The sequence below is a fragment of the Chrysoperla carnea genome, chromosome 4, assembly GCF_905475395.1.
Source record: "Chrysoperla carnea chromosome 4, inChrCarn1.1, whole genome shotgun sequence".
Classification (NCBI taxonomy): Eukaryota; Metazoa; Arthropoda; class Insecta; order Neuroptera; family Chrysopidae; genus Chrysoperla; species Chrysoperla carnea.
In genome coordinates, this window is record NC_058340.1 from 9,093,044 (window position 1) to 9,120,400 (window position 27,357).

The window sequence follows — 27,357 nt, forward strand, 5'->3', positions numbered from 1 at the left end:
TTCATTTAAACTTCGTGATTTTTGAAATATTCTGTATTTTCTGAAATTATAGTAGCAATTTTAACATATAATTTCTCAAAGCTTATATCAGTTTTTTAAACCAAATTTAACTTTGAATATACAAATCTATGTATTCGCTCCGTGCGTGAGTTTCGTTTCCATGGTAACGATACACTACTTTAATTATAGAATTGTATGGATGCATATATAATTGTATGGATTGCATTTAAGACTTACATTGAAAATTTAATATTATTGTCTCACAAATTTAAATAAAGAATTATGATAATTTACATTTGAAAAATAATATTTGTGCAATTTGATTTCTTATTTTCACAATTTTTAATGCATTAAGTTTAATTAATTCGTGTTTTACAATAATTTTAATTTGACATTTCTATAACATTAACATGTAAAGAACTGCAAATTAGTAATAACAGCCCCCTTTAACGCCAAAATTTTTCACTGGAAGCGCTGGCATCGATTTTATTGTCTCTACCATGACTACGCACACAACGAATATACAGTCCCATAGAATTGCAAGTTTTAAACGATAATAACTTGTTTAACTTAAATACTATACAGGGCTTATGTTAAATGTACGCTTATGGAACATACACAGTTAAAGGAAAGATGATGGTATTTGATAGTTAACAGTTACAATTTATATTTGCTGTTGATATAAACCATGTGTTGTTTTTAATTAAGTTAAACAAGTTATTTTCGTTTGATTTGAAAAATTGATATACCTAAGCTTTGAGAAATTATACGTTAAAATTGCTTGGTACTATAATTTCGGAAAATATAGAATATTTCAAAAACCATGAAGTTTAAGTGAGGTAAACCTATGAAAAACACCTTTATTTTGATCGTAGAACCTGAAAATGAAATAATAAATAGGGTGTGAATCTGACCAGTATAGTATGGTTTTTCATCGCAATAAATTTTTTAAAATTTTTTCGTTATGAGAAAGTCCTATATTGAATTCTTATTTTTAGATGACGAGAATTAAAATTGTATATTGCATTTTGATAATTTCATTTCCGACAATATATTCACAATTATGGGGTTCGCCATTCATACCACAAGTCATTGAAACAACAACATTTCAACCGAACTATGATTCATTACCAACAGATGAGAAAAATAAAAATTGTCCAATATATAATCGCCATGAACCATTGGTGACATTAACATACAATGAATTTAGAGATTCGTCAAATAAAGTAGTCCGAATATATGATGATATCGAACAACCTCTATCAATATCATCATTTTTTATAACAAGAAATAAACGACTTATTAATCGGCACAGAGAATGTGTAAACGGAAATTATTATAGTGACAACTGTGAACAATGGAACAACGAATGTGAACAAAAATTTAGATTTAATAATTGTATTCAAATTGAGGATACACCAGTTTTATTATATTTAGATATATCAAATGGTTCTTTACAAAATTTACACCCAAATACATTTGTGACAGTTTCAGATTGTTTACAAGATCTAATATTAAAAGAAAATGAAATTAATAAAATATCACAAAAAGCATTTTTTTCTTTATCTAATTTGCGATATTTAGATCTAAGTCAAAATAAATTAACAGGTTGGGATAGTTTATTACTTGAAAATCTAAATTTAAAAAAATTGAATTTAAGTTACAATCTAATTGGGAAACTAGATGAAAATGCTCTTGCCAGTATTGAATTTGTCGATATTTCACATAACTTTTTATTACAATTTAATTTAAATTATACCCAAAATAACTCCATTCCATTAAATTTTTTAAACATTGCAAATAATCAATTAGAATCAATTTATTTATCAAATGCTGTAAACTTACAAACATTAGATATCTCACATAACAAAATTAAATCATTGACAAATTGTATTCTAAATTCCAATCTATTATTTGTAATATATGCTTCTTATAATAAAATCAATGATTTTGATACATCAAATTTAATCGGGTTAAAATATTTAAATTTATCAAATAACAACATAGAATTCATAAATTCAACAACGTTAACAACATCATTAATTGAATTAGATTTATCAAACAATACAATTATATTGCAATCAAATATGTTTGAATACTTATCTAACTTGATTCAATTATTTTTAAATAATAATGCAATTAATGATGTACCTGTAAATACATTTTATGGTTTAATTAATTTAAAAACACTTTCATTGGCCAATAATAATTTAAAATCGTTTGAATTTGGAAGTTTTTCAGGTTTGATAAATTTAGAAACTCTAGATTTATCAAATAATCAATTAAATTACTTTGATTCAAATAAATTTATGAATTTAAATAATTTACAAATTTTGTTAATCGATGGAAATCCATTTAATAATTTAAATTTAACTGATTTAAATGTAAAATTAATTAATTTACGTACAATTGGTTTAACAAATATGTTTTGGACTTGTGAAAAATTAGTTAAAGTAATAATAGAATTACGTAAAATGAATATTAGTTTAAAAAATAATTCACTTTCAAATCAATTAAATTATAATATTGATGGTATTAATTGTATTCCGGATGGCTATGAAACTGAAAATTATTTAAAAAAAATATTCGTACAATCGACAACAATACAACCAGTTGTGAACAAAAAAAGTTTAAAAATCGAAAATGTACAAAGTGTTAGAAATTCTACGGATTTGACTAACACAAAACATTTAGAACATATTAAATCTGTTATTTTACCAGATATTGATAATTCTTTGAATCAATTTCAAAATAGTATTGAATATAATAATGTATCAATGCCACCATTATTTTTAATATTTTTACAAAAAATTGAAAATATTATTAGGAATGAAACAGGTTACATAAAAAACAGTCTTAAAAATTTAGAGGGTACAACATCGTTACTTTTACATAAATTTGAGGAAATTGATGAATTGCATGACATAAAACATGATGTTAAAGCTGATTCATTAATCGAAGCACCAACTTTTACAACAGAATACTACGATTCTGATTTTTCTCTTATGTATAATGATGAAAATTAATAGGCATTGGAAGCGAAATTATTTATTCGTACTATGTATTATGTTATAATATTTTTAATAACGCTTGTATTAATATTGTACTAAGAACAATAAATTTTAAATAATAACTCATAATTTTGCTTTTTGAATACTCATTATTGTTGTGCTGAGAAAACACAACTGGACCTTTTGATCACATACAATGCGTCGCATTTAAGATGAAGACACTCTCATATTTTCGTTATTTATAGGAAAATCGATTTAAATGTTGCACAGTCTTACAGGGTGATGTGTCACATTATTTAAGATACTTAACCAAAATCTTACTTTAAACTCAGCCTACTACAAATTGTCAAATAGGGCCGATTCTTAATTTTTTGTCTAGTGTCAAAGACTGTTAGAGAAATCGAAAAAAATTGCAAGAAAAGTTGCTTAGAATACTTTTTTTATATCCATATACCGATTTTCATTACGGGTAAAAAAAAATATTCTAAGCATCTTTTTTTAAAAATTTTTTTCGATATCTCTAACCATCTCCCATGGTAGGCAAAATATTAAGAATCGGCAGTATTTGTCAATTTGTAATAGACTGAGTTTAAAGTTTTGATTTAGGTTTAGAATATTAAAAAATGGGAACCATCACTTTCTATTACTGTGCAAAATTTCAAAATCGATATTCGTATAAGCAACGAAAATATAAGGGCGTCTTCATCTAAAATATTTAATATTTGTTACATGCATCTGGATTTCGATAATAAGAAAGCTCGAAATCCAAAACCCATACATAAATACAAATAATAATACATTTAGGGATCAAAGAGCAATTAACACATAATGTAAGAACTAAAACTTATCAACAATAGTTCTTTGTATTGTTCTTATAAAAAAGAACAGCATGAAGCAGCATATACATCTAGAAAATCGGCCGTAAATGATAACAATTATTTTTCAGCGTAAAGTTGGTAATATTAACAAACGAGGAAATATAATGTGCTATGTTGCTCATTTACGAACTGGACCTGAATTTTATTTCCTGAGCACACTTTAAAAATTTTAGCTTGATATCTTATTTCGTTTTTGAGTTGTCGTGTACGCAGGCGGAGAGACGGACTGTGAGTATGAACTAATTAGGTAAGTTTATGAACATCTAATCAAAATTTGGTTCGTAGCATCAATATTTATAAGCGTTACAAACTTGAGAGTAAATTCGTTCGTATATTTTGAGGGTTTACTTAATAAAAAATTGTAACAGCGTGGCCGGAAACATTTCATCGGAAATCACACATGGTGAAGGGTCGAGTAGCACGTAATATCCGAAAGAAATGTCGACAGAAAATTTTGCAAGAGTTTATAAGATGTTTTTCACCTGATGCTAAAGTCTATACAAGCTAAAATCCATAGATTCGTAAAAAATATCCAGATAAATTCATTGAAATTTTTGCTCTATTTAGTGTTTTTTGCAAAGTTTTTTGATAGTTGATTATACAAAAATATTATTTCGAAAATGCGGTTAGTTATAATAAGTTCAACGAAAAATACAAGCAATTTATTTTGTTTTATTAACTTCCCAGTGGGATAGTTATTGTAATGGGTCCAATTTTGCAAATTGAAAATTTAGACATATCTCCACGTTTCAAAGCCCTTAGAGTCGAATAGTATGGTTTTTAAAAGGATGTCCGTGTGTGCACATGTATGTATGTATGTATGTATGTTCGGATTCAATTTTCTGCTCGCATATCTCAAGAACAAATGATGATATTGACATGGGAACAGTTTCATTTAACGCATAATTATGTATCTTAGACCTGATTAGGTTATGAGCAAAATCGGTCAAGCCGTTTTTTGTACCGAATGAAAAATTTTATAATTGTCACTATTATCACTTATCATTTAAATAGTTTTAACATCATGGGGGGTGCAGGAGGTGAAGCCTCTGGGGGATGCTGGGGCGATATTTGAACCCCCACTGGGGGGTCCACGGAAAAATAAAAAAAAATTAAAAAAAAAAAATTCTAAATATTAAAACATTATATTTGTTTATCCTTTCCACTGGGAAGTTAGTAGTGTGGACCTTTCGTGTCGCACCTAGACCGCTTTATTTGCAAGTTTGGTTTGGTTTTTGATTAATGAAATTAGAATAGTTTTGATCTAAACGTTGGTTAAATATTTAGCAATTCCATGAATTATTTTGCCAAAATTAGCATCTTGAACCGAATGTTCCACAAAACTCTTATTTAAAAGTTTTTAATTATATGTTTTTTGAGCAAACCCCCTTTCTTCCATTAAAAAAAGTTAAAAAAAATTTGTATATTAATTACATTTCTTTTTAAATGCGCCTATTTATGCTACGCTAAAAAGTTAAAAATAATAAATTGCACTATACATAAACATCCGCTCATGTTATCGATTTATAATTTCGTTCAGTCGCTTTTGTAAGTTTGTGAAGGAATCTAAAGTTGTTGTTGACTACACTTAAGAAGGTAAGTTTAAATCTTATGTTAATAATAAATTTAATAATTTTTATGATTCTAGTCTACCTAAATGTAAGCAAAAGGCATTTTTTGTTATTTTAATGAGATGGTTTAATTAAATAATAAAAAGAGCAGCATCCCCATGTGTTAGTTAGTTATTCAAAAAATTGCAATTTGATCAGTGATTTTTGTATTTAATATAAAATTATATTAGAATAACAAATAAATTTGCATGCTCAATTATTGCCGTGCCACTTAACAAATTCACAGAAAAAACCGCCTTTTGTAGAATTTTTCCTAATTAAAATAGTTTCAGGCTCGTTATACGGTCTTGTGGGTATTTATTATACAGTGTTTCACATTTAAGATGAAGACACCCTCATATTTTCGTTATTTATAGGATTATCGATTTGAAATTCTGCACTGTTATACAGGGCTATGCAATACATTTTTTAAGATACTAGAAATGGTTAGAGGTATCGAAAAAATATATCAGAAAATGTTGCTTAGAATAATTTTTTATACCCATATACCGATTTTCATGACAAAATTCGCATATAAAATTTTTTCATTATTTTGGTCTACACTCATAATTATTACAAATTTTTTGACTTATTTGAATACGTTGATGCAGAAAAGTTCGCCTTACTGATGAAATTTTCGAACTTCAGTGTTTCGTTTCTACGACTAATTCCAATCCCTAGCTCTTGCCTATCTCTATGTATTATAAATGTGAAAGTAAGCATGCTTGTTTGTTTGTTACGGTTTCACGCTAAAACTAGCGAATGGTTTTTAATGAAACTGTACAGCAAAATAGCTGATGTATCAGAATAACACATGAACTATAATTTATAAAGAAATATTTAAAAAAAATAAATAATTTAATTTAATTCAAAATAGTAAATGTTTAACAAATCATGGCCAACTATTCTGATATACTCAATGAACTATGACTATTTTACATTTAACAAAATTGAAAACTGTGTATATCAAGAAAGGGTGGAGGCTATAAAGCGGTGGTTTTTAATTTTAAAGCCAGTGAAGCGGGCGGGTATCAATCTAGTAAACCATAATTTATCGCCAAGAGCACAATTTTTCTGTTATACCATTTCATTGCTAATAAATTAAAACCGTATACCTATTTCAGATGATCAGGTGTCAAATTGTACAGTTTGTCTTGATAATTTTATTTTCAACAATATATACGCTAAACCAAAAAAATTGTCCAAGATTTATTGGTGATGAAAACGTGGTGACGTTAACATACGAGAAATTCAGAGATTCAATAGATAAAGTAGTCCGCATATCCGATGAAGTGGAACAACCTATATCGTTATCATCAGTTTTTATTACACGAAATAAACAACGAATTTATCAATACGATTGTGAGTATCATTACAGACGTTGGGAAGATTGTGAGCAAAAAAACACCGAATGTGAATTGGATGCCAAATCTCATGAAGAGTGTATTCTAAGCGATATTACAAAGGCACCTGTTTTAATTTTATTAGACATATCAAATGGTCATGTACAAAATTTACATTCAAATACATTTGCAACGGCTTCGGAGTGTTTACAATGTCTCGTATTAAATTCAAACGAGATTACAAAAATACCAAAAGAGATATTTTCTTCATTAAATAATTTGGAATATTTATATTTAAGTCATAATAAAATCACTGAATTGAATATATCGCCATTAACACAATTAAAATATTTAAATTTATCAAATAACAACATAGAATTCATAAATTCAACAACGTTAACAACATCATTAATTGCATTAGATTTATCAAACAATACAATTATATTGCAATCAAATATGTTTGAATACTCATCTAACTTGGTTGAATTATTTTTAAATAATAATGCAATTAATGATGTACCTGTAAATACATTTTATGGTTTAATTAATTTAAAAACACTTTTATTGGCCAATAATAATTTAAAATCGTTTGAATTTGGAAGTTTTTCAGGTTTGATAAATTTAGAAACTTTAGATTTATCAAATAATCAATTAAATTACTTTGATTCAAATAAATTTATGAATTTAAATAATTTACAAATTTTGTTAATCGATGGAAATCCATTTAATAATTTAAATTTAACTGATTTAAATGTAAAATTAATTAATTTACGTACAATTGGTTTAACAAATATGTTTTGGACTTGTGAAAAATTAGTTAAAGTAATAATAGAATTACGTAAAATGAATATTAGTTTCAAAAATAATTCACTTTCAAATCAATTAAATTATAATATTGATGGTATTAATTGTGAACCAGAAGATTATAATACAACAAATTATTTCATACAAGCAACAACAGAAGAATCAGTTGTTATCAATACTCATGTAAATAAAGAGAATTATCTTCGAGATATGATTAATTTAACTAATCAACAGGAACATTTATCGTCTGTTTTGTTAAATAATGATTCATCCTTGAATCAATTTCAATATGATTATAGTATTAAATATAATAATGAATCAATGCCACCATTATTTTCAGCTTTATTACAAAATATTAATAAAATTATTACAAATAAAACTGATGAAATAAAGGAAAGTCTTCAAAAATTAGACAATACTACATCGTTGCTTTTGAATAAATTAGAAATATTTGAAAAAAAAGATGTAATTAAGAAACATGAAGTTGATGGAATATATATAGATGCAGATTTGTCACCTATTAATGCCTGGTGACAAAACAATAATTTAATAAGTTTATTTGATTATCCTGTTCTGGATTTTCTGGATTAACGATTTCTATATCTGAAATTATAATCATTTATTTGCGCTCCCAATATATGTATACTAAATTTTTGATAAATTAATAATAGTCTAAAAAACTAAAAAACATAAAATAAATAGTAGTTAAAAAAAACAACTATAAAACTCGCTTTTTTTAACTAGCTGAACTAATACGTAGAAAATAATTCCTTTAAATTTAATTTCTTTAAAAAAATCCTTTTATCGTAAAAAAAGCATGGGGTGCTTTTTAAGATATTTTATAATGACTTTTCTTTTACCAATTTGGGTCTAATAATAATAATGGGGCTTCACCTCCTCAGGCATCTGTCTATAACAGAGGCCACTCACATTATTTTTTAATCTTTATATATTTTATTTTAAACTACATCCAATATACAATAAAATTTTAATGATGTGTGTGGAGCAGGTTACTTCGTTCTTATACAAGCGACGACAGTGTGATCAATTTTACCGCCCCATTAATTATAATTGTTCATACCGCCTTACTCGAACCCGTAACCTCCCAGTGAGTAGCCAAACGTTTAAAGATGACTTTACTAGCAAAGCCACTGAGCCGGTTTCTGTCCATAAAATATTTACAATAAATGAAATGCTATTTTACGATTAAATGATTTTTTTAAATTTAAAGAAATTATTTAGCTAGTTTCAAAAGCGTGGTTTCTGTTTTTTTAAACTATTATTTATTAGATAAGAGGTCCAATTACATTTCCATATCCTAAACACCCATAAACTTCTATTCAGTTTTATGGTTGTTCATGCCATTCATAGTGTAAATCAAATCCTGCAAATTTCTTTGTTCAATCGATAATTTCATTAAAAAAATCCTTCCTTTCGTTCTTTTGACCAAATGGTTTGGTGAAGAAGTACAACTGCCGCTTTAAAGTTAAGAATACTGTTTCTATATCATGTTTACATCCACAAAAATTAACATTTTGGTCTAAAACTCTAAATAAATGTTTAAAATTGAAAATTTACTTACCCTTTACTGTTTCATAATATGTAATTTTTTCATGTATTTTAATATTTACTTAAATAAAAAAAATTATGCAATATATTCTTAGGAATTATCTAATATTTTATTTCTAGCGCTTACCTGCGGCACCACGGTAATTATACAAGCAAATGGTAATGTGATATTTGAACACAGAACAGAAGTTACTAATTAGAACAAAGGCACTTACTAGTAAATCAGTTTTTTCAATGTAGTTTTATTAATTGTTATACCATGTATATGAAATATACCAAGGTATACTAAGTTTATCCCAAAGTTTGTAACGCTTAAAAATATTGATGCTACGCACAAAATTTTCGTATAGATGTTCATAAAATCACCTAATTAGTCCATTTCCGTCCGTCCGTCCGTCTGCCAACTCGATAACTTAAAAACGAAAAACGGAGGATGTAAAAAGTGAGGTCGAGTTCGTAAATGAGTAACGTAGGTCAATTAGGTCTTGGGTCCGTATAGTACCCATTTTTTAAACCGTTAGAGATAGAACAAAAGTTTAAATGTAAAACATATTTCTTATAAATAAATAACCAACTTTTGTTTGAAATATTTTTTGGTAAACATCACAGTTTACCCGTGAGTGAGCAAATTATAGTATAGTATGTTTTTTATTTACGGTTTTTAAAAACCGTTGAAAAGTTGAAAAATTCATATTTCGAAAATAGATATAATTATATGAAGATGAAAAAACTTTCAACCACATGCATCCTCCTAATTTCAAAACTACTTATCATTATTTGCCAAATGTGATATCATTCAAAGCGATATCTTGATCGCGACCTCTAAAGAACTAAAAACAAAGTAAAATTTATTGATAGCGTGTTAGGTATCAAATGAAAGTTCGTAATTAGTACTTATAGCAAAAATAAAATGTTTAAATAGAAGTTCAAAAACTGAAACTCCACCGGCTACAAGTCTACGCTCTTAAAAGTATGAAAACAAAAAAAAACGATAATAATTCGTAAAGTTTTAATTTTTTTCGCATTACCACCGGTTATTGCTACTTGGAGACCCACTTTGGAACGGGTTAGATCGAGAAAAACTAATATGTTAATAAAAATCGGCAAAATTAATCCGTAACAGGATCTCAACAAAAAACAACTTTTCAAAATTTGCCAACTTTTATATAAAATTTCGAAATTAACAATCTTAACCGTACACCCATTCCGCTTAATTTGCGAATTCAGTTCTGAATATTTTTAACATCATAGCAGACAGACAACTTGACCCTGTAATAACTTCAATGATTATATATTAATTAAAACACATATTATTGTTAAAACTCTACATAATTATTTATTTTTTAATTTATTATTTACAATTTTTTCACAATTACTTACACAACTATTTAATTATAATAATAATGTACAAATGTTTAATTTTTTAATTTATATTTATACGCTTTGTTATTTGCAATTAATTACCTATACATTTTTAATTATATTTTATTCATAAATTATTATGCTGATAAAGCGTTTAGCCGTATAAGCATAGGAAAACTGCACTCGCATCTGATGAAGGGTTCTTAACTTGTTTTTATTGTTTTTTTATCTAAGAAAATCAATAAAAATATGGTAAGAGCCCTTCATCAGACGCGAGTGCAGTTTTCATATGCTTATACGGCTAGACCCTTTCACATGGAATATAAGTTTTTTTTAAAATGATTTTTAGAGTTATTCAATTAATATATGTCCAATCTATTGAAACATTTTATTTGTTAAGTAAATATTTCATATTATACATAGACCATTAATAATACAGCCATTTTAAACAATTTATTTCATATTCTGTTTGGAACATAATAATTTTGGATCTTTTTGTCCAGAAAAACCTTTTTTTGAAAATATCTCCATAAATATCCAAGCTTCAAACAAGCTTTGTTATAAATTTAAATCAACATCAACTATTCAATCGCGTTTTACTCGGCTTCTTTGAAAGAAAAGAAAGTTTAGATAGAAATCTTTTTTATTGAGAATTTGACGGTCTTTAAATTAACAACATTAATATAGCTTTGTTTAGAGCTTTCATATTTTCGGAGATATTTGCAATAAAATTATATCCGGGCAGAAAAGGTCCCAAATTTTTATGTTCTGGACCCAGTCTAGGTGGAAATTATTTTTATCTGATTCTACTCATCAAACAGGATACTCTTTCCTTTGTTTTTCATTTTTCCTCAAAGATGGTTCTACTATAATAACGGTACGCATATTATAGTAGCATACATAAGAACAAACTTTGCATGTACTTCTGATAAAAACCCTGATGGTTCGCTGAATCCAGTCTTGTGAAAAAGTGGTATCACCCAAAAGTGTTTTGCATCAGAATGAAATTCAAGATTGATTCCTTCAATAGCCATACTATATAAAAATAATATAGAAGAAAGACTTTTGCTTTTAATGAAACGTACTTTTTACATATTTACATACAATATTTTTCATTTTTGAATTTACGACTGGAATAGCTCGCAGGTGAGACGTACAACTCCAAGTTGATTGACAATGATAAGAGAAATTGGGCTGAAGTTATTAATGCGTAAGTCTTATAATTGCTTGCTAGTATACGAGTGCAATCTGACTCCACTTACATATAATATGTTTCTTGAAAATGTTTATAATAAATGCCACAATATTTCATCATTTTATCAATATAGATTCTGGCTTTGTTAAAATATAATCACAAAAAATCGTTAAAGTTTTATTTGTTTTAAAGTTTGTTCTTTATTTTAACTTTTAAACAAACGGAATGGTTTATTTAAAAGATTTTTAGTGATTGTATTTCAAGGAAACAATGTATTTACTTGTTTGTTACATTTAGTTTAACTGATCGCTCGGTTAGAATCGGAACGTCTAGTATCTTAAAGAATAAATAGATTATCGATTTGATGCTCTATCTATCAGATCTACTACTATCAAATTCAGGATGCTGATTCTAAACGAATTTTTACCGAGTGATCGCTTCATCTAAACCAATGTTTGCCAATTTGCCTTCAATTCGATATGAAAACTTCAGCTCAATTTTCGTTTCTCTGTTTTTCCTTTTAAATGTTTATCCCTATCTATACAGCTCTAACAATTCCAGTGTTGCATATTCAAAGTTTTTAATCTATTCTTTATTTTACAATCTTCGAACTGCCTTTCTCTATCGCTTCTGGCATTCCTGGTTGATTACCAATCAAATTTTCTCGTAGGTTTTTAATAATACATATTTATGTAAAAGAACTGAAACATTTTTTTATTTAACAACCTAATTGTTTCATCATCACGATATAATCTATAGATATTGGTGTTCGGTTTTGGAAAATAAGAAAAAAAGAAAATGCGCAAAGCCGAAATGCCGAAAAACCAACATCTCTTAACCAACAACAATTTTTCATTTTCTTTAGAAATTGTTTGTATTTCACTTCTATTATACCTTTAATTTAAAACAATTAGTACACAATTTTTGGCATATCTTCTGCATTATATACGTAATTAAAAAATCAAAATCTAAAAAAGTGCAAAACAAAAATGTCAACCTGTATTAAGTTCCATTAATTTTTATTTTCTATATTAGTACATTAAATTTATTTATATGTCAAGTAAAAATTTTATTAGCACAAATTATGCTATCAGGATGAGGTCATACAAGCGTAAGAAATGATAGATACCCAGAAAATACTGAGTCCATCATTTTTACCTACTTCTAGGACCCCGGTCTATGTTGCAACCACTGTGAAGTATATATCACATTTTTCGTTATTTTTATAGAAATGTAGTGCCGTAATCCTAATTAATAAAGATACCCGCCGATTGTTTAAACAATGTAATTTCTATCGAAATTATTTCTCTCAATTTGGTAAATAAATAGGTAGCTAAAACTTAAAAAAAATGTCAAATTTTCTATAAATTTCAGAGAAAAATCCAGTCGCAGAAAATACAGTCTTTTGAAGAAAAGTGTGGTTTTTTCCGATGTTCATTAATTGAAAAATTGAAAAGACCGTTTAGTAAACTTTACTTCAATTTTGTAACTTAAGGTAGTACGAGCATCAAGGCAATTTTAGATTTAAGGTTGAAATTACTTGTACCTTATATCAACTTTGATTATGAATTTTGTTCTAACTTCATGAATTTCAACGAAAAATAAGAATAAAATTTTTTCGATATTTGCCTTGGTTTTCGAAATATCGATTGGTTTTCGAAAATTTTATTCTTATTTTTCGTCTTATACTATTATTATTACATAATTAACCATAAAAATTGAAAATATAAATTTTTTTAAATTTGTGTCCCCACTACTGTTCTCATACAACCTTAATTAGGCAGGCACAACGGGTTTTTTTTGTTTTCAATAATTTATTAAGGTTTAAATTTTAATTTAAATAGTTTTTTTTAATTTCCACCGAATAGTTTGAGAGAAATTTTTGAAAACATATAATCCATTTACCATTTTATCATAAAACCAATGTTAAATATGCCTACTTTTGAAGTAATTTATTTATTTAAATAATCCGGACTCTCTCCCCTCAAAAATTTTGTTGATTTAGAGTTAGACCAACTTCATATAAAAAAAATCAAGTTTTTTTTATTGAAAATTGCCTTGATGCTCGTACATCCGTAACCTTTTGTTCTGAAGAAAATCGAACACGTTAGCTCAAAAGATGTCTATATTAAAAAGAGTATGTCTGTATATTTTATTTTAATCCAAGTTTAGGTACTGCACTATAATTAATAAACAATTGAAATAAGAAAGAAGAATTCACCACAAATTTAGAAATGAGTCCTCCTTTCATTTGTTTTTGCCCAATTTAATTACATTAATAATAAGTGAATATTTACAATAACTAGGTACTCTCTTTATTTATTTAGAGTTAGAGTATATTAGACAAGGTATTTTTTAACGGTTGTGAGTATTATAATCTTCACTCAAACATTACTTTACGTTCTATTTAAATTTTTATAACAACGAAACTATAAATGTTCAAACACAGCCTTATTTTAATTACTTTAACACTTCATACAAAGAAAATTACTATACAGGATTCAATTTAATCGGGATCATCCATCACTTTAATAAAACTTGAATAAATCATTGATAAATTTTAAATAAATGTATTAGTAGGAGAGCTGGTAGCGTAGTAAATCAATCCTTGTCAATAACCCTTGCGAAAACTACTTCTCAAAAATTTAGAACAGAAATTTTTTTCGGAGGATTATATAGGAGGGTGTTTGTACTTCATAAAATAATAAAAACGTCAAAAAAGGTGGCTTCCGGATTTTTACCCTAAAAATTTATATCCAGAAGAGTTCTTCACCCGTTCCTGTCTCCCGCAAGCGCTTTCAGCTCGCTTCAAGTAAAGTTATAATATATTAATTGTAGAGAGCTTTACTTTGTGCAACTCAATAATTTTAGGATTTGAAGAAAAAACTTCCAAGCAAAGAAAATTGGAAATATATAAAAATTTCAAGTATTTTTACGTTCTCTTAAAACCATTTTTGCCCATAGTGATTTTTTTTCACTAAATTGATTTAACTATTCTTTTTCCTCTTTAAAAAATTTGGATATACAATTATTTATTGCTTTGGAAGGAGGGAAGTCAACCCTGAATTTTTTGGATTTTTAAGGTTTTATGAAGTACTGACTTCACCCGAAAATCCTTCGAAAACATTTTTGAGAGGTCAGAATCGTTTTTTTTAAATGACTGGTTTATTGAAGGAGTTAGTTAAAAAGGTAACATTATTTCAATCTTTTCAATCAGTAGATCTTAAGCCTCCATTTTTAAAATTATTTTTATATGTTTGTAGACCGTCCCTTGTGGGTTAAGGGGAAGAAATGTTGAGAGCATTTTTATTTCAAATTTAATGCTCACTTTCATAACTTGCTTGTACCTTTTTACGGATAATAAAAACAATTAATAATTAATTGGACTCGGATGTGTATATGGAGGATTTACTACGGTAGGCTCTTGAACTAATTATTAAATTTTATTTTACCAACAATTTAAAGTTAGTCACTCCGAGTATGATGTCTTATCAGAACCAGTATTAGATCCTGGTGAAGATGCAGTTGGTTTATCGGTATTATTGCTTGCGGCACTATATATTTCATGCACAGCATGAAGTGGCATGCCATATTCATGAGGAGGTCTGATAACTGTTGGCAAATAGCCAGTACCAGCATAAGGAGCTGCTAGAAATCTTCTAGCATGTTGTGGACTATACCTTTGGAAATGTGATGTTGGAGCTAACGGTGAGAAAGCAGAAGGTGATGGAGATGAAGACTGATCTTCTAATGGAGTACTACCCCCACATACCATTAATTCCATTGCTTGCAATACATCACCTTTACATCGTTGTAATATTGATTCTACATCGGATCTCCGTCGACCAGGAAACACTCGTAATAATATATCAATTGGAGATCTGGATTGTGGATTATTATGTGAATGTTGTTGAAATGCATGTGGAAAATGTGAAAAGTGTGTTAATGTATGTTGATAGGAAATAAATGGTGTGGGTGTTTGTTGCTGTTGAGGGGGAGGTGATGAACTTGTTGATTCATTTAAAGGACTCTTTTTTAATGATAGATTTTCAGGTAATGGTATTTCAATCTCATTGTCTTGACTTTCTTCTTCTACATCTAAATCATGTTCGGGTGAACTTTGTGGATGTACACTTGGGGATGGTGTTCGTTGTATATGTCTACTACTGTTTGGTGAAGTTTGCTCTAAAATGTTGGATTTATCTTCATGATCTGATTGACTATCATCACCGGATTCGTCAACACTTATCCGTGCACGTTTATTGTCTGAAACAATAGAAAAAAATTGATTACGATTTTATTTAACATACATCTGTAAAGTTTCCAATTAATTTTTTTTTTTAATTGATTTCATAATAAAAACAAAGTGTGGAGGAATACCTATTTTCTGTAGCAGATTCTGATTCATTGCCTCCAAAAAAATTGAAATAAAATATTCAGAATCTACTAAAAAAAAGATATTTAAAAACTAAAAAACCTAAGTTGATCATCGTTTGAAAGGCGCCCTCAGAAAATAAAACTTTTATATTTTATCTCCGGCTATAAGGAGGATTTTACCGCTTTTTGATATTCCAATTCACTTTCGAAAAAATTATCAGGAAACTTTTAAAAAAATCTCACGGTTTTAGAAAATGTTATTATTTGAAATGACAAAACATATTTTTTTTTGGATTATTGGACAAAACATATTTAAAAAAAATACAAAATTTAACAAAAAATACATTTTTTGGTACTTTACATAATTAAAGTTAATTGTTTTCGAATTATAACCAATTTAATTACAGATTATTTCAGTTTCTTTATTCTTAGTCCTTAATTAACGGTATAATTATTAAAATAATGAATTATAATTAATTTTTGTAGGCAACTTTATAGTCACTTAAGTTATTACTAAATGTAAATAATGGTAGATAAGTGTAAGTTTTTCAGAATAAACGAAGATAAAAATATAAAAAGAATCTTTTTTCTCGGAATATAACCATATTAAAAAAAAAGCTGGGGATGATAATTAATTTATTGATTTCCTCATCAAAATTAATTAACATTTATTTTAAACATTCTATTTATTCTTAAAATATAAAATAAAGAAACAAAACCGGTTAATTATAAACATAAAAAATAAGTTTTAAGTACAGTGTAAATACTTTCTATAAGATCAACCAATAGTGTCAAATATTACAAATAAGCAACAGTCAATAAATAAATGTAAGAAAAAAAACTACAATACGTATTATGTAAAATAAAATAAAAAAAACATTCCTTTTTTTTTTTTAAACAAACAATAATATATTAAAATGGAGGGTATGTTTTTGTCGTAGATACTCAATATCTTAAAGCGGCTGTATCATATTACCGAAATATATTGTTTACGTTTTTAAATAAGATACTTTCAAGAATTTGAGAGACAAACTAACAAAATTAAAATCTACAAGCAAGAGAGAAAAGAAGAAGTAACATATATAGTCCGGGAGGTAGAAGGTCGAAAAGACTTTTCCATAATTATTTCCATTTGGGAATATCTATATCTGTCCCTTGATTGTTTAGGAATCGAGTCTTGGCGCAAAATGTCAACCATTCAGTACGAATTTTTCCCTCCCATCTTTCGTACCGCAATTAATATTTGAAAAAATAAATAAAAACAAGTGAAAACAAACAATTGAGTTAATTGTTGAAAAACCATACATAGACAGTGTTGATTTCTTTATCACATTACACATACAAACATGTGACACATACATGTAACTGATAATCAAGTATAGTACATATTATGAAATTTCCGCCTAATTGGCGCCCTCACGGGTAAACAGTGATGTTTACGAAAAAATGTTTAAACAAAAGTTGTTTAATTTTTGATAAGGAACATTTTTTACATTAAAACTTTTCTATCTCTAACGGTTCTATCTCTAACGGTTTACAAGATGGGTCCTACGGACCCAAGACCCAATTGACCTATGATGCTCATTTACGAACTTGACCTCACTTTTTACGTCCTGAGTATGCTGTAAAAATTTCCGCTCGATATCTTTTTTCGTTTTTGAGTTATCGTGTCCACAGACGGACGGACGGACGGACGGACAACCGGAAATGGACTAATTAGGTGATTTTATGAACACCTGTGACAAAATTTTTTTCCTAGCATCATTATTTTTAAGCGTTACAAAGTTGGGACTAAACTTAGTATACTATGTATATTTCATATATACATGGTATAAAAACAATTGGTGTACATTCTGTGCATGGATTACTATATATAATCCGTGCATTTTTTGTGACACAGAGTATATAATAAGGTCCTTAACACTATACATAAGGTACCTCTAAATGTGTCTCAAAATGTTAAAAAGTAAGAAAAAATAAGTATGACTCATAAAAATTAAAAATTTAAAGAAACCCTTGTACACAAAATCTGGTCTGACCGATCCATTTTAGGCATCGTAACCCCTAAACGGATGAAGTGATTTTGATTCTTTGTTTGTTTGGAGGGTAATTTGATCGGGAATGTTTTTAGTTATGTTTCATGAAAATCTACTCAACCGATTAAAGATCATCACTGTTTTTCTAGTTGTTCTCGGGTACGGAACCCTAAGCTCGAACTTGAAACATTGCTTAGAATGATCAAGTTAGCTTTCAAACAAGAGATACGATGCCACAGATAAGCACACAGATACTCTGCCACGTTAAACTTATAACAAACCCTCTTTGTTAGCGGAGGATAAAGAAATATAGTTTAAAATACAAATTATTAAAATACAAGTTATATGAATAAAACTTGAAGTGGAAATGTTTTAAATTTTTTACTTTTTACTGCAGTTTCTCTTATAAAAGTTTATTTTGTAACCTTTTAATTCAAGTCTAGGAAAATCTTTTAAAATCAATTTAGTTTTTTACGCTTTCACTACGTTTATATTTTTTTTTCATTGCCGTCCGATTTACATATGTCTTTATGCTATTTCATCACTATGTACCTACATTCTTAAAATATATGTTCGGCTCAGGCTTTAAGAAAAAAGGTAATTTAATGAAGAGTGATTTTAGATATGTTTAAAGTGCGAGTTTAGGGTTCCATACCCGAAAATTTGGCCGGGTGGTTTTTAAATTTTGTAAATTTCACTTGTAATACTTATTGTTTACTTATTTATTGTACCTATATGATATGTGTTTATAAAGTATCGTTAATACTTCAACAGGTAACTATTTTGTCTCATAAGTATTTTAGTAATTATAAATTCGAAATAATTTAATAATAATAATAATATTATTTAAATATAGAAATAGTTAAAACTATTCAATATTTATAAGTAAAGTGATGTTGTAATAATAAATTAAACAGACTCAATCAATTATCTTTACAAAATATTTACATTAGTATAACATCATAAAGTGTGTTATGTTATTTCAATTGCAAACAAGCTTCTCATATGTACACCTTTATAATATGTCGAAGGCCATGCGAACAATCTGAGCAGTGCATTTTATGACTGTGACATTTTCAAATCAGTTTTCATATGATCGTTATTAACTTCCCTCTAAAGGAAGTTACTGTAATGTGTAACATATCTTTATGTTTCATGGTTAGGACAAGGCATTGACACTACTTTTTGAGAAGAAGTACGTATGTAGACATTTTTTTTCGTCGTCGATATCGTTCTAACAAAAAATGATATCGACTTCGATGACGTGTTGATCGATGCGTATTAAAAGCAGTATGATTCGATAAGAATTTCATAATATTCGGTCGAGTCGTTTCGACCCGGAAGAGCTTTATCTTAAACTTTATCCTGATCGATATCGCGCGAACAAAAAATCATATCGACCTCGTTGGGGTGCCGATACGAAAAAAATCACATAACATTCGATTGAGTAGTTTCGAGTCGGTCGAGTATTTATTTTTAAAGTTTTTATAATTTTTCTTATGTTGGGAAGTTGTTCGTGTGGACCTCAAGGTCCGCATCAGACTCGGCTATACACGGCTTGTTTGTTTTTAATACTGTCGCCCGTAAATTATAACATGTCGATAATGCAGTTGATTTACTGTAAATATGAAATAAAATTTTACGCAGAATGGACCTTAATAATTTTCGGTAAGTAAACCCTTAATGAGATGACTTTAATCTTTGTTTAAACAGTAGTCCAATAATGCTGCGAAATTTCTATGATTATTTTGGTATGCTTATTGAGAATTGTTAAGGTAAGTTTTGGCGAAAATTGAAATTTTAAATGTGGCTTATTTTACGTGGTTTATGGAAATAGGTTTGATTGATTTTCGTATTATCTAGAATTCATTTTTGTCTGACTTATATACTAAAATATGGGTATCGATAACTCGATTGCTGTGATAGTTTGTAAGGGGCGAACAGAAAAATGAACTGTGGATGAATCATGGAAATTTCGTTTGGTTATGCGCTCACGGTCTGTTTAGTTTGTAACATGTTTTTATTAACTAGACTTGTACTTAAGTATAATGAAATTTATGAATTTATTTTATATCTTTTCCCCATCAATATCAGCGCCTAATTTATCAAGCGAGGGAGGGTCAGTAACATATCTAGTCTAACATAACAAGTCTATCAACGGCTGTGTATTTTTAGGGCGCCTCTCCTTTTTCTTTTTACTGTTTATCAATCCACCTGAGGATTTCGGGTGGCGGGGCTTGTGGCATTTGCTACTCTTGCTACATGGCTAATTTCCCACCGGTCAGTATTGCAGTGAATAATTTGCGTGAGCGATGATTTTCATTCTTAAAATTATCTCAAGAAAATAATATGTAAAATATCCCAAAATTCGAATTGTTATTTCATTTGGATTGTAAAATTTATTATGCAAATAAATTGGGAAAATAGGTAAAGTTTGATAAGAAATTGAAAGTAGAAATACTGTCACTTTTCGCTACTGCCTAGTCATACCAAGGCTTGTCAGATACTGATCTTAGCCTGCAACATATAAATACCTTCATAAATTAGCCATCCATATATCTAGAATCTACATGCAACAATGATGATGACTTGATGAGAAATATAAATGTTGCTTTTTTACTTTTTAATAAATATATAACTAATTCTAAGAATTTATATAACAAGTCAAAAGATTTGTAACCAAAATTAGCAATGTATTGTTAAAAAAATTATTTATATCCAAAAGTTAGTTTATTCAATACTTTCCAGTACAGCGTCTTTATAATGTAAGTATCATAATTGGTACGACTCCACTTTTTCGGCATGTATTTTTCTATTTATAAACCCCTCGTTATTAAAATAAACCGCAATGAATTAAAATAAGCTTAATCGGCGAAGGAAAAGGTAATATTCTCGAATAATATTCCTTTGGAAACTTTCTCATTGTCAAAAAATACCCATGCCAAACATCTCCGAATAAAATATCTCTTTTTTCATCCTGTTATTGCATTCATCCTGTATCCCACGAATTGGCCATGGGTTTGTGTTCACCCTAAAAGTGCGTCTACCCACACTGATATGCTTCTGTGGGTTTTCATAATTTGTTCCATTTCAGTGGCTTATTTTAATTTTCTACTTTATAATAATACTAGTTAACGATCCGCCCCGGCTTCGCACGGGTGCAATGCTGATACAAAATATAATACAGAATGCCTTTATATACAAAAATGTGTTTATTTACGACATCACAAAAGAAACCTTAAAAATTACCAGTGCTTTTCTACTATATTATGCATGTATTATACATATAACTTCCTCTTGAATCACTCTTTCTATTAAAAAAAATCCGTATCAAAATCCGTTGCGTAGTTTTAAATATATATTATGTAAAGATATTTTGTTGTGGGAATATTTCTAAAAATTGGTGTCTTTTTATGTTCCAAAAAGACACATTCTTTTATTATAAGGTATCACCTTTAGAAGACAGGTACAAAGTTTGTTATTCTAGGTTCATCTTGCACACACTGTACATTCTACATACTATGTATAAAATTAAAATTCTTTATATATTTTTTGTTAATATCCTTAGGAATATTCTGTCATTATTGTTATTAGAAATTTTTTCTTAAAACGTTACATTGATAAATATTTGCATAACACTTTTGTAAAATGTATAATTCTTTTAAATGTTTCACAATTGTCAATATTGACATAAAATTATAGTAGTTTTTAGTAATATTATTGTCATTATGTTTTTAACAGCATAAATAATATAAAATTTTGTTATTTAGTATAGAATATATTATTAAGCATAGATGTATAGAAGATATTATACTTTTTTTAATTTTAAAAAGTCTCCGATTTTAACTTACGAAAGGCAATAAGACAACAATGTTCTTGTTTATTATAAGTAAAATAGAAACAAAATTAAGTTGTAGGTTATAAATTTTACTCAAATTTCGTCTATAACAAATTATTTTTATATCATATTTTTGCAAGGATATAGGTAAATATTTGCGATTTAACTATTTCTAAGAATGGATACAATTTTTATGTTTAATTTTCATAGTATGAATCCGGTAAAATGATTTAATACCTGCCTGATATGAGTAAATGTTGTGCCAAATAAATTGCAAAAATGTAGAAATTTATAAACTATTATTAAGCGACGCAGGGTTGCATTAAGGTAGTACGAGCGACAGGGTAAGTTTAGATTTGTGGTTGAAATTATTTGTAACTTATTTTCAACTTTAATGATGAATTTTGTAACTTCATGAATGTAGACGAAAAATAAGAATACAATATTTCGATAATATCTGCCTTGGTTTTCGAAATATCGAAAGCCAAATTCTTAAACAAAAATTTCAATTTTCGATATTGTGAAAATTACTCTAGATATCGAAAAATTTTATTCTTACTTTTCGTCTTATATTGTCAAGCTGTAATAATATAATTCGCCATCAAAATTGGAAGTATATTTTTTTTTAATTTGTGTCCTCAATATCGTGCTCATACATCCTTAATTAGTCGGGCACAACGGATTTTTTTTTGTTTTCAATAATTTATTACAGTTTTAACTTTAAGAAGTTTTTATTTTTATTTTATCCGATTAGTTTTGGAGAAATCTATGAAAACATATCATACATCTAACGTTTTCCTATAGGACAAATGTCAGAATTAACTTAAGCTTAGTCCAACATCATATAAAAAAATTCTAGTTCATCCTTAAACTACGCTCGGAACTTGGGGGAGAATTGAATGATTTGTGTAAAAAATAAAAATTCTTATAAAAAAGTATTGTAAAAATTGGTAGGGATACAAATAAAAAAGGGCAATTGTATTTTTTGAAAGAGAGTATTTAATAGAACGTACTATCATAACGAAAGTAAATTAAAAAAAATATAATTAAATATCAAATACAATTATTTGAGAATAGAGTTAAGTTAACCAACTCAATCAAAACAAAAATTATATGGCAGCTTCGATAATAAAGTAAACGTAAAAAACTAGTCGCGGTTGGTCACATTAGAGACGTAAAAGAATAAAGACAGTGTGGCAAAATTTATTTAATAACATCAGCAATAATTCGACAAGCGTCTGTGATCTTACCTACATATGACACAGCTTTGTATGTAAGCAAAAAAAAAGTATATACAGGGTCGCTCTTCTCCATAACTAGTAATCGATAGATGATTGACTTTGAATTAGAAAGTTGTGATTGATTAAAAAAGTAATAGTTTCTTGTAAAAAATCAAAATCTATTTACATAACTTATATTTTATAAAATCTTATATATTACTAGCTGTACCCTTTCACGCTTCGATGTGGCACATTATGATTGAATGAAAATAGATGAGAAGTTTAACAGCTTGTAAATTTTATAAAATTTGACAACCTCCCGATAAAAGAGTTCAGATTGTTCATCCCCACTTCCATATCCCCTTGCGTCGGGGATTATAGTTATGTAGGTAATGTACACGTCATGCTCTTTTATTCGATACCTTACTTGGGTATAGTTGAAGATAATTGACTGTTCATTCCCACTTCCCCCTCCATAACCCACTTGCGCCGAGGGTAAAAATAGATAAAAACTATCCTCTAAGCGGGTTGTATATCGTGTAAAAATTTGAGCTGAATCGATGCAGAAATTTTTGAGTTTTTGAAGCGTACACAAACCAACATAACATTTATATACAAATATATAGATTGCTCTAGCAAGTTTTTTTCTGTCCTACCTTTATCTTCCTTATTCCTTTATCAAATTCCATGATTCACGTCTTATTTTCAAGCTTATTATGTATAGGTTTGACGAAAAATATACTCACGGTCCAAAAATGTATCGCTTAGGAAAAAAATATGCTAGACAAATAATTCGAACGGAAAAATATCATAAAGTTAAATAAGTTTATTAAACAAAGATACTCTCTTAATATGTATTCTAGACATATAATTACTATTTTTAATTACTAATAAAATAATTCTTGATCTTTTCACCAATTCGCTACGAAATTTGTTGTTTGCTGATATTAGCCACGGGTACAGGGTAGCCACGTGTTACGATAACCACAGGGGCGAAATTCCTCACGGGTCGAGCTAGTTTACTTTATTATTTGAAACAAAAACACGCTATAAAATATATTTTTTAGGTTTATCTTAATATATATATTTCTTGTGTGTGTGTGTATGTGACTGAACTCCTCCTAGACGGCTGGACCGATTTCGATGAAATTTTTTGTGTGAGTTCAAGGGGATTGGAGAATGGCTTAGATTTACCATTCGGTGCAGTACAACTGTTTTTGAGGGCTCCGTACCAAAAAAATGAAATTTCATTAAATGGTGGGAGCGCATATAAATCATATCACATTATGTATACTATGTGTACTATGTATTTTTAATAGTATTCAGGTATTGTCAATAGGCATTTATTAGAGCCATATGCGAGCGCAGCGAGCTCTACTATCAAAGGTCAGGCCAAAGGTCGAAGGTCAGGCCACTCCAATAAATAGGAGTTAAATTGGGGTTTAGCGGGATGGGTTTAGCGGACAGGCTAAACGTAGTATAGGTATTCATGAATTGGAGTTACGTTTTTACGGGACAACGTCCGTCGGGGCCGCTAGTATATATGTAAGAATAAAATAGACTCTTTTGAATCGATTGATTCTCCCTGTACTTACAACACTGTATTACCATTATCCTATGGATACTACCTACCCAGTACCTACCTATCAACGTACATACGTAGGTATTGTATTTTACACAATTGAATCACAATAAAAAAAAATACATAAATGAATCAACCCTTCAAATACAATATAAAAAAACAACAACATGATTGTAATAGATGTATGTACAATGTATTATAATACCTACTCTCAAGCCACCCTCAATATTAGGGTGATAATACCTCACCCCAATAATATATATATATATATATATATATATATATATATATATATATATATATATATATATATTTGCAATATGTATTTGTTACCTGCTGGTTGAATAATCATATTGTCATACTTAACTCGATGAAGGGATCAGATCATCGATTTGGTATTTTGGTGTATTAATACAATCAAAATATACAGAATGTCACGCACGTAACTTGCAGAGAATAAAATAAATAAACATAAGCAATTGTTTTAAATATCAACTTGAGAAATGTCATCCATTGGGACTTCTCTTTGGACAAATAAGTATGGATTGTTTTTTGCTGGTCAACGGATATAATGTTTTAAGGACGTTCATGCGTCAACGATATTAGTAGAGAAATTAAAAACAATATGATAAAGCGATAGTTTAAATGATTTTCTATGATTTAAAACAGGAAAAATATCCTGTTATCGAATTAATTTCATTAAATTTTAAGTTTAAAAAGTGATTAAAAGTAAGGTTTAACATGAGACTAAATGGAAAATATAAATCGATATTTTTCAAAAATTATATCGATAACCATACTTGAAACTTTTAGCATTTAATTATTATTTAAACTTTTAATAGGATTTCAAAAAAATTTTCTATTTTCTACTAATTTAAAATTCTTTAAAATTTACATACTGTTTCCCTATGAACGCACATAGCAAAACAGGTTGATCTAGAAGAACTAATTGTTTACCAATTTCTTTCGCACTGGCAACCAGGTAATGAATAAACAAACCCTATTAAACTATTTTTGAAATCATAGAATATTGTCATAATCAGGTTTTAATCTTTTTTAAAACATTTTTTCATGAATTTAATAAAATTTTCGCAATAGGAAATGAATTTAATGAAATTGATTAAAAAACGAAGAAGTTATAAGCAATCAAAAATTGCATTCAAAAGTTGCCCATCTCCTTTTAGCAAAACAAAGTTTTTTTTATGTAATCTCTATGGCGATTTTCACGTATGACGTCATTAGTGGGTATATTCCTCTTTCTTGAATTAGGAATTTGAAACTTTCATATTTTGCATACTGAAGTTTTTTAAAAACCAACTTCACTTTTCTGCAAGTTCAGTGAGAATTTTTCACCTGATGTGATAAAAACAAATTACCAATCCCCTATTTTCCTTTGAAAATTTATAATTATTAATTGCTATTAATGGGATGAACTTACTTCAAACTTAACCGTTGTTTGTCATTTTTTTCTCGTTCCCAACTCTTTGAGAGAAAAACTAATTGTTCTCTCATTTACTTTGAGACACTCTCGCTTAAAGCGGGATATGGTTAAACTATAGCCATAGATGATTATATGGCCATTGTCAATATAATACGCGAAAAAAATATAGAAAATTTTCCACTTGAAATTATTGAAAAATTTTGTACAATTTTAAGGAGAGATTTCATTTTTCCGTATTTTTTTTTTCAAGTATTCCGAGGATTGAAAAATGCATGCAATTTCATTAGCCAGTTGTTATTTTCACTTGTTTTTAGTCAGTTTATTTTTCTTATAAATCTTTTTCATATAATTTGGAATATTGCCCACTACTTGAACAAAAATTGTTTTTTTATTTTATTTTGTTCATATCGGTATAAAAAAAATATTATTCAATACTAGGTACTTTATCGAATTATAAAGTGACCTCTAACGTACTTGAGAAATAGAAATTATACAAGTTAAAATAAAGAAATAAATAAAACCTATTTCGCATACGATAAAATAAAGTAGGTACAAAGGTCTATCACAAATATCAATAATTTATTTATACATAGAAAATAAAACACGGATAAGGGCCAACTTTGTCCTCAATTTTACCTCTGAAAGTTACATCTGAAAAAGTTTTTAGCAGTAAACCCTAGATTTAGATAAATTTTGTCTAGAATTAGTACCTTAACTGATAAAGATATCACAATTAAATGAAGATGAAGGACAAATGACTAGGTGTCATAAATTGATAAGCGAACTAGATGAATTTTCTGTAGTAGAAATATAAATGAGAAATACGAATATGTATTAAAAGATAAGACTTTTTTTAAATAAGAAATAATCCTAATGTAGCATAGGCCATATTACCCATAAAATTTTAAACTAGACTTGATTTCATGGCAAAGTTTGAAAGTGGAATTAAAATTGATTAAAAAACGAAGAAGTTGTAAGCATTCAAATGTTTCCCATTTCGTTTTAGCAAAACAAAGTTTTAAAAATAATCTCTATGGCGATACCCCCCGTATGACGTCACTAGTGAGTATCTTCCCCTTTGTTTAATTAGG

The 27,357-nt window shown here is 28.2% G+C and overlaps 2 protein-coding genes across 2 annotated transcripts in view; one reads left to right on the forward strand and one right to left on the reverse strand.

The window, feature by feature from the left end:
* The first annotated feature begins 998 nt into the window (after positions 1 to 998).
* On the forward strand, positions 999 to 8,180 carry LOC123297813 (transforming growth factor beta activator LRRC33-like). Its single transcript, XM_044879604.1, has 5 exons — positions 999 to 1,449; positions 1,585 to 2,089; positions 2,828 to 3,007; positions 6,707 to 7,380; positions 7,762 to 8,180. The coding sequence occupies exons 1-5, from the start codon at positions 999 to 1,001 to the stop codon at positions 8,178 to 8,180; spliced, it is 2,229 nt and encodes a 742-aa protein (XP_044735539.1).
* A 6,723-nt stretch (positions 8,181 to 14,903) lies between these two features.
* The window catches only part of LOC123298148 (doublesex- and mab-3-related transcription factor A2-like), a 36,552-nt gene continuing 24,098 nt past the window's right edge, over positions 14,904 to 27,357 (reverse strand). Inside the window, exon 2 of the mRNA XM_044880064.1 lies at positions 14,904 to 16,038. Within this exon, the coding sequence (XP_044735999.1) occupies positions 15,242 to 16,038 (797 nt within the window). The 3' untranslated portion in view covers positions 14,904 to 15,241. The remainder of the gene's footprint in view (positions 16,039 to 27,357) is intronic.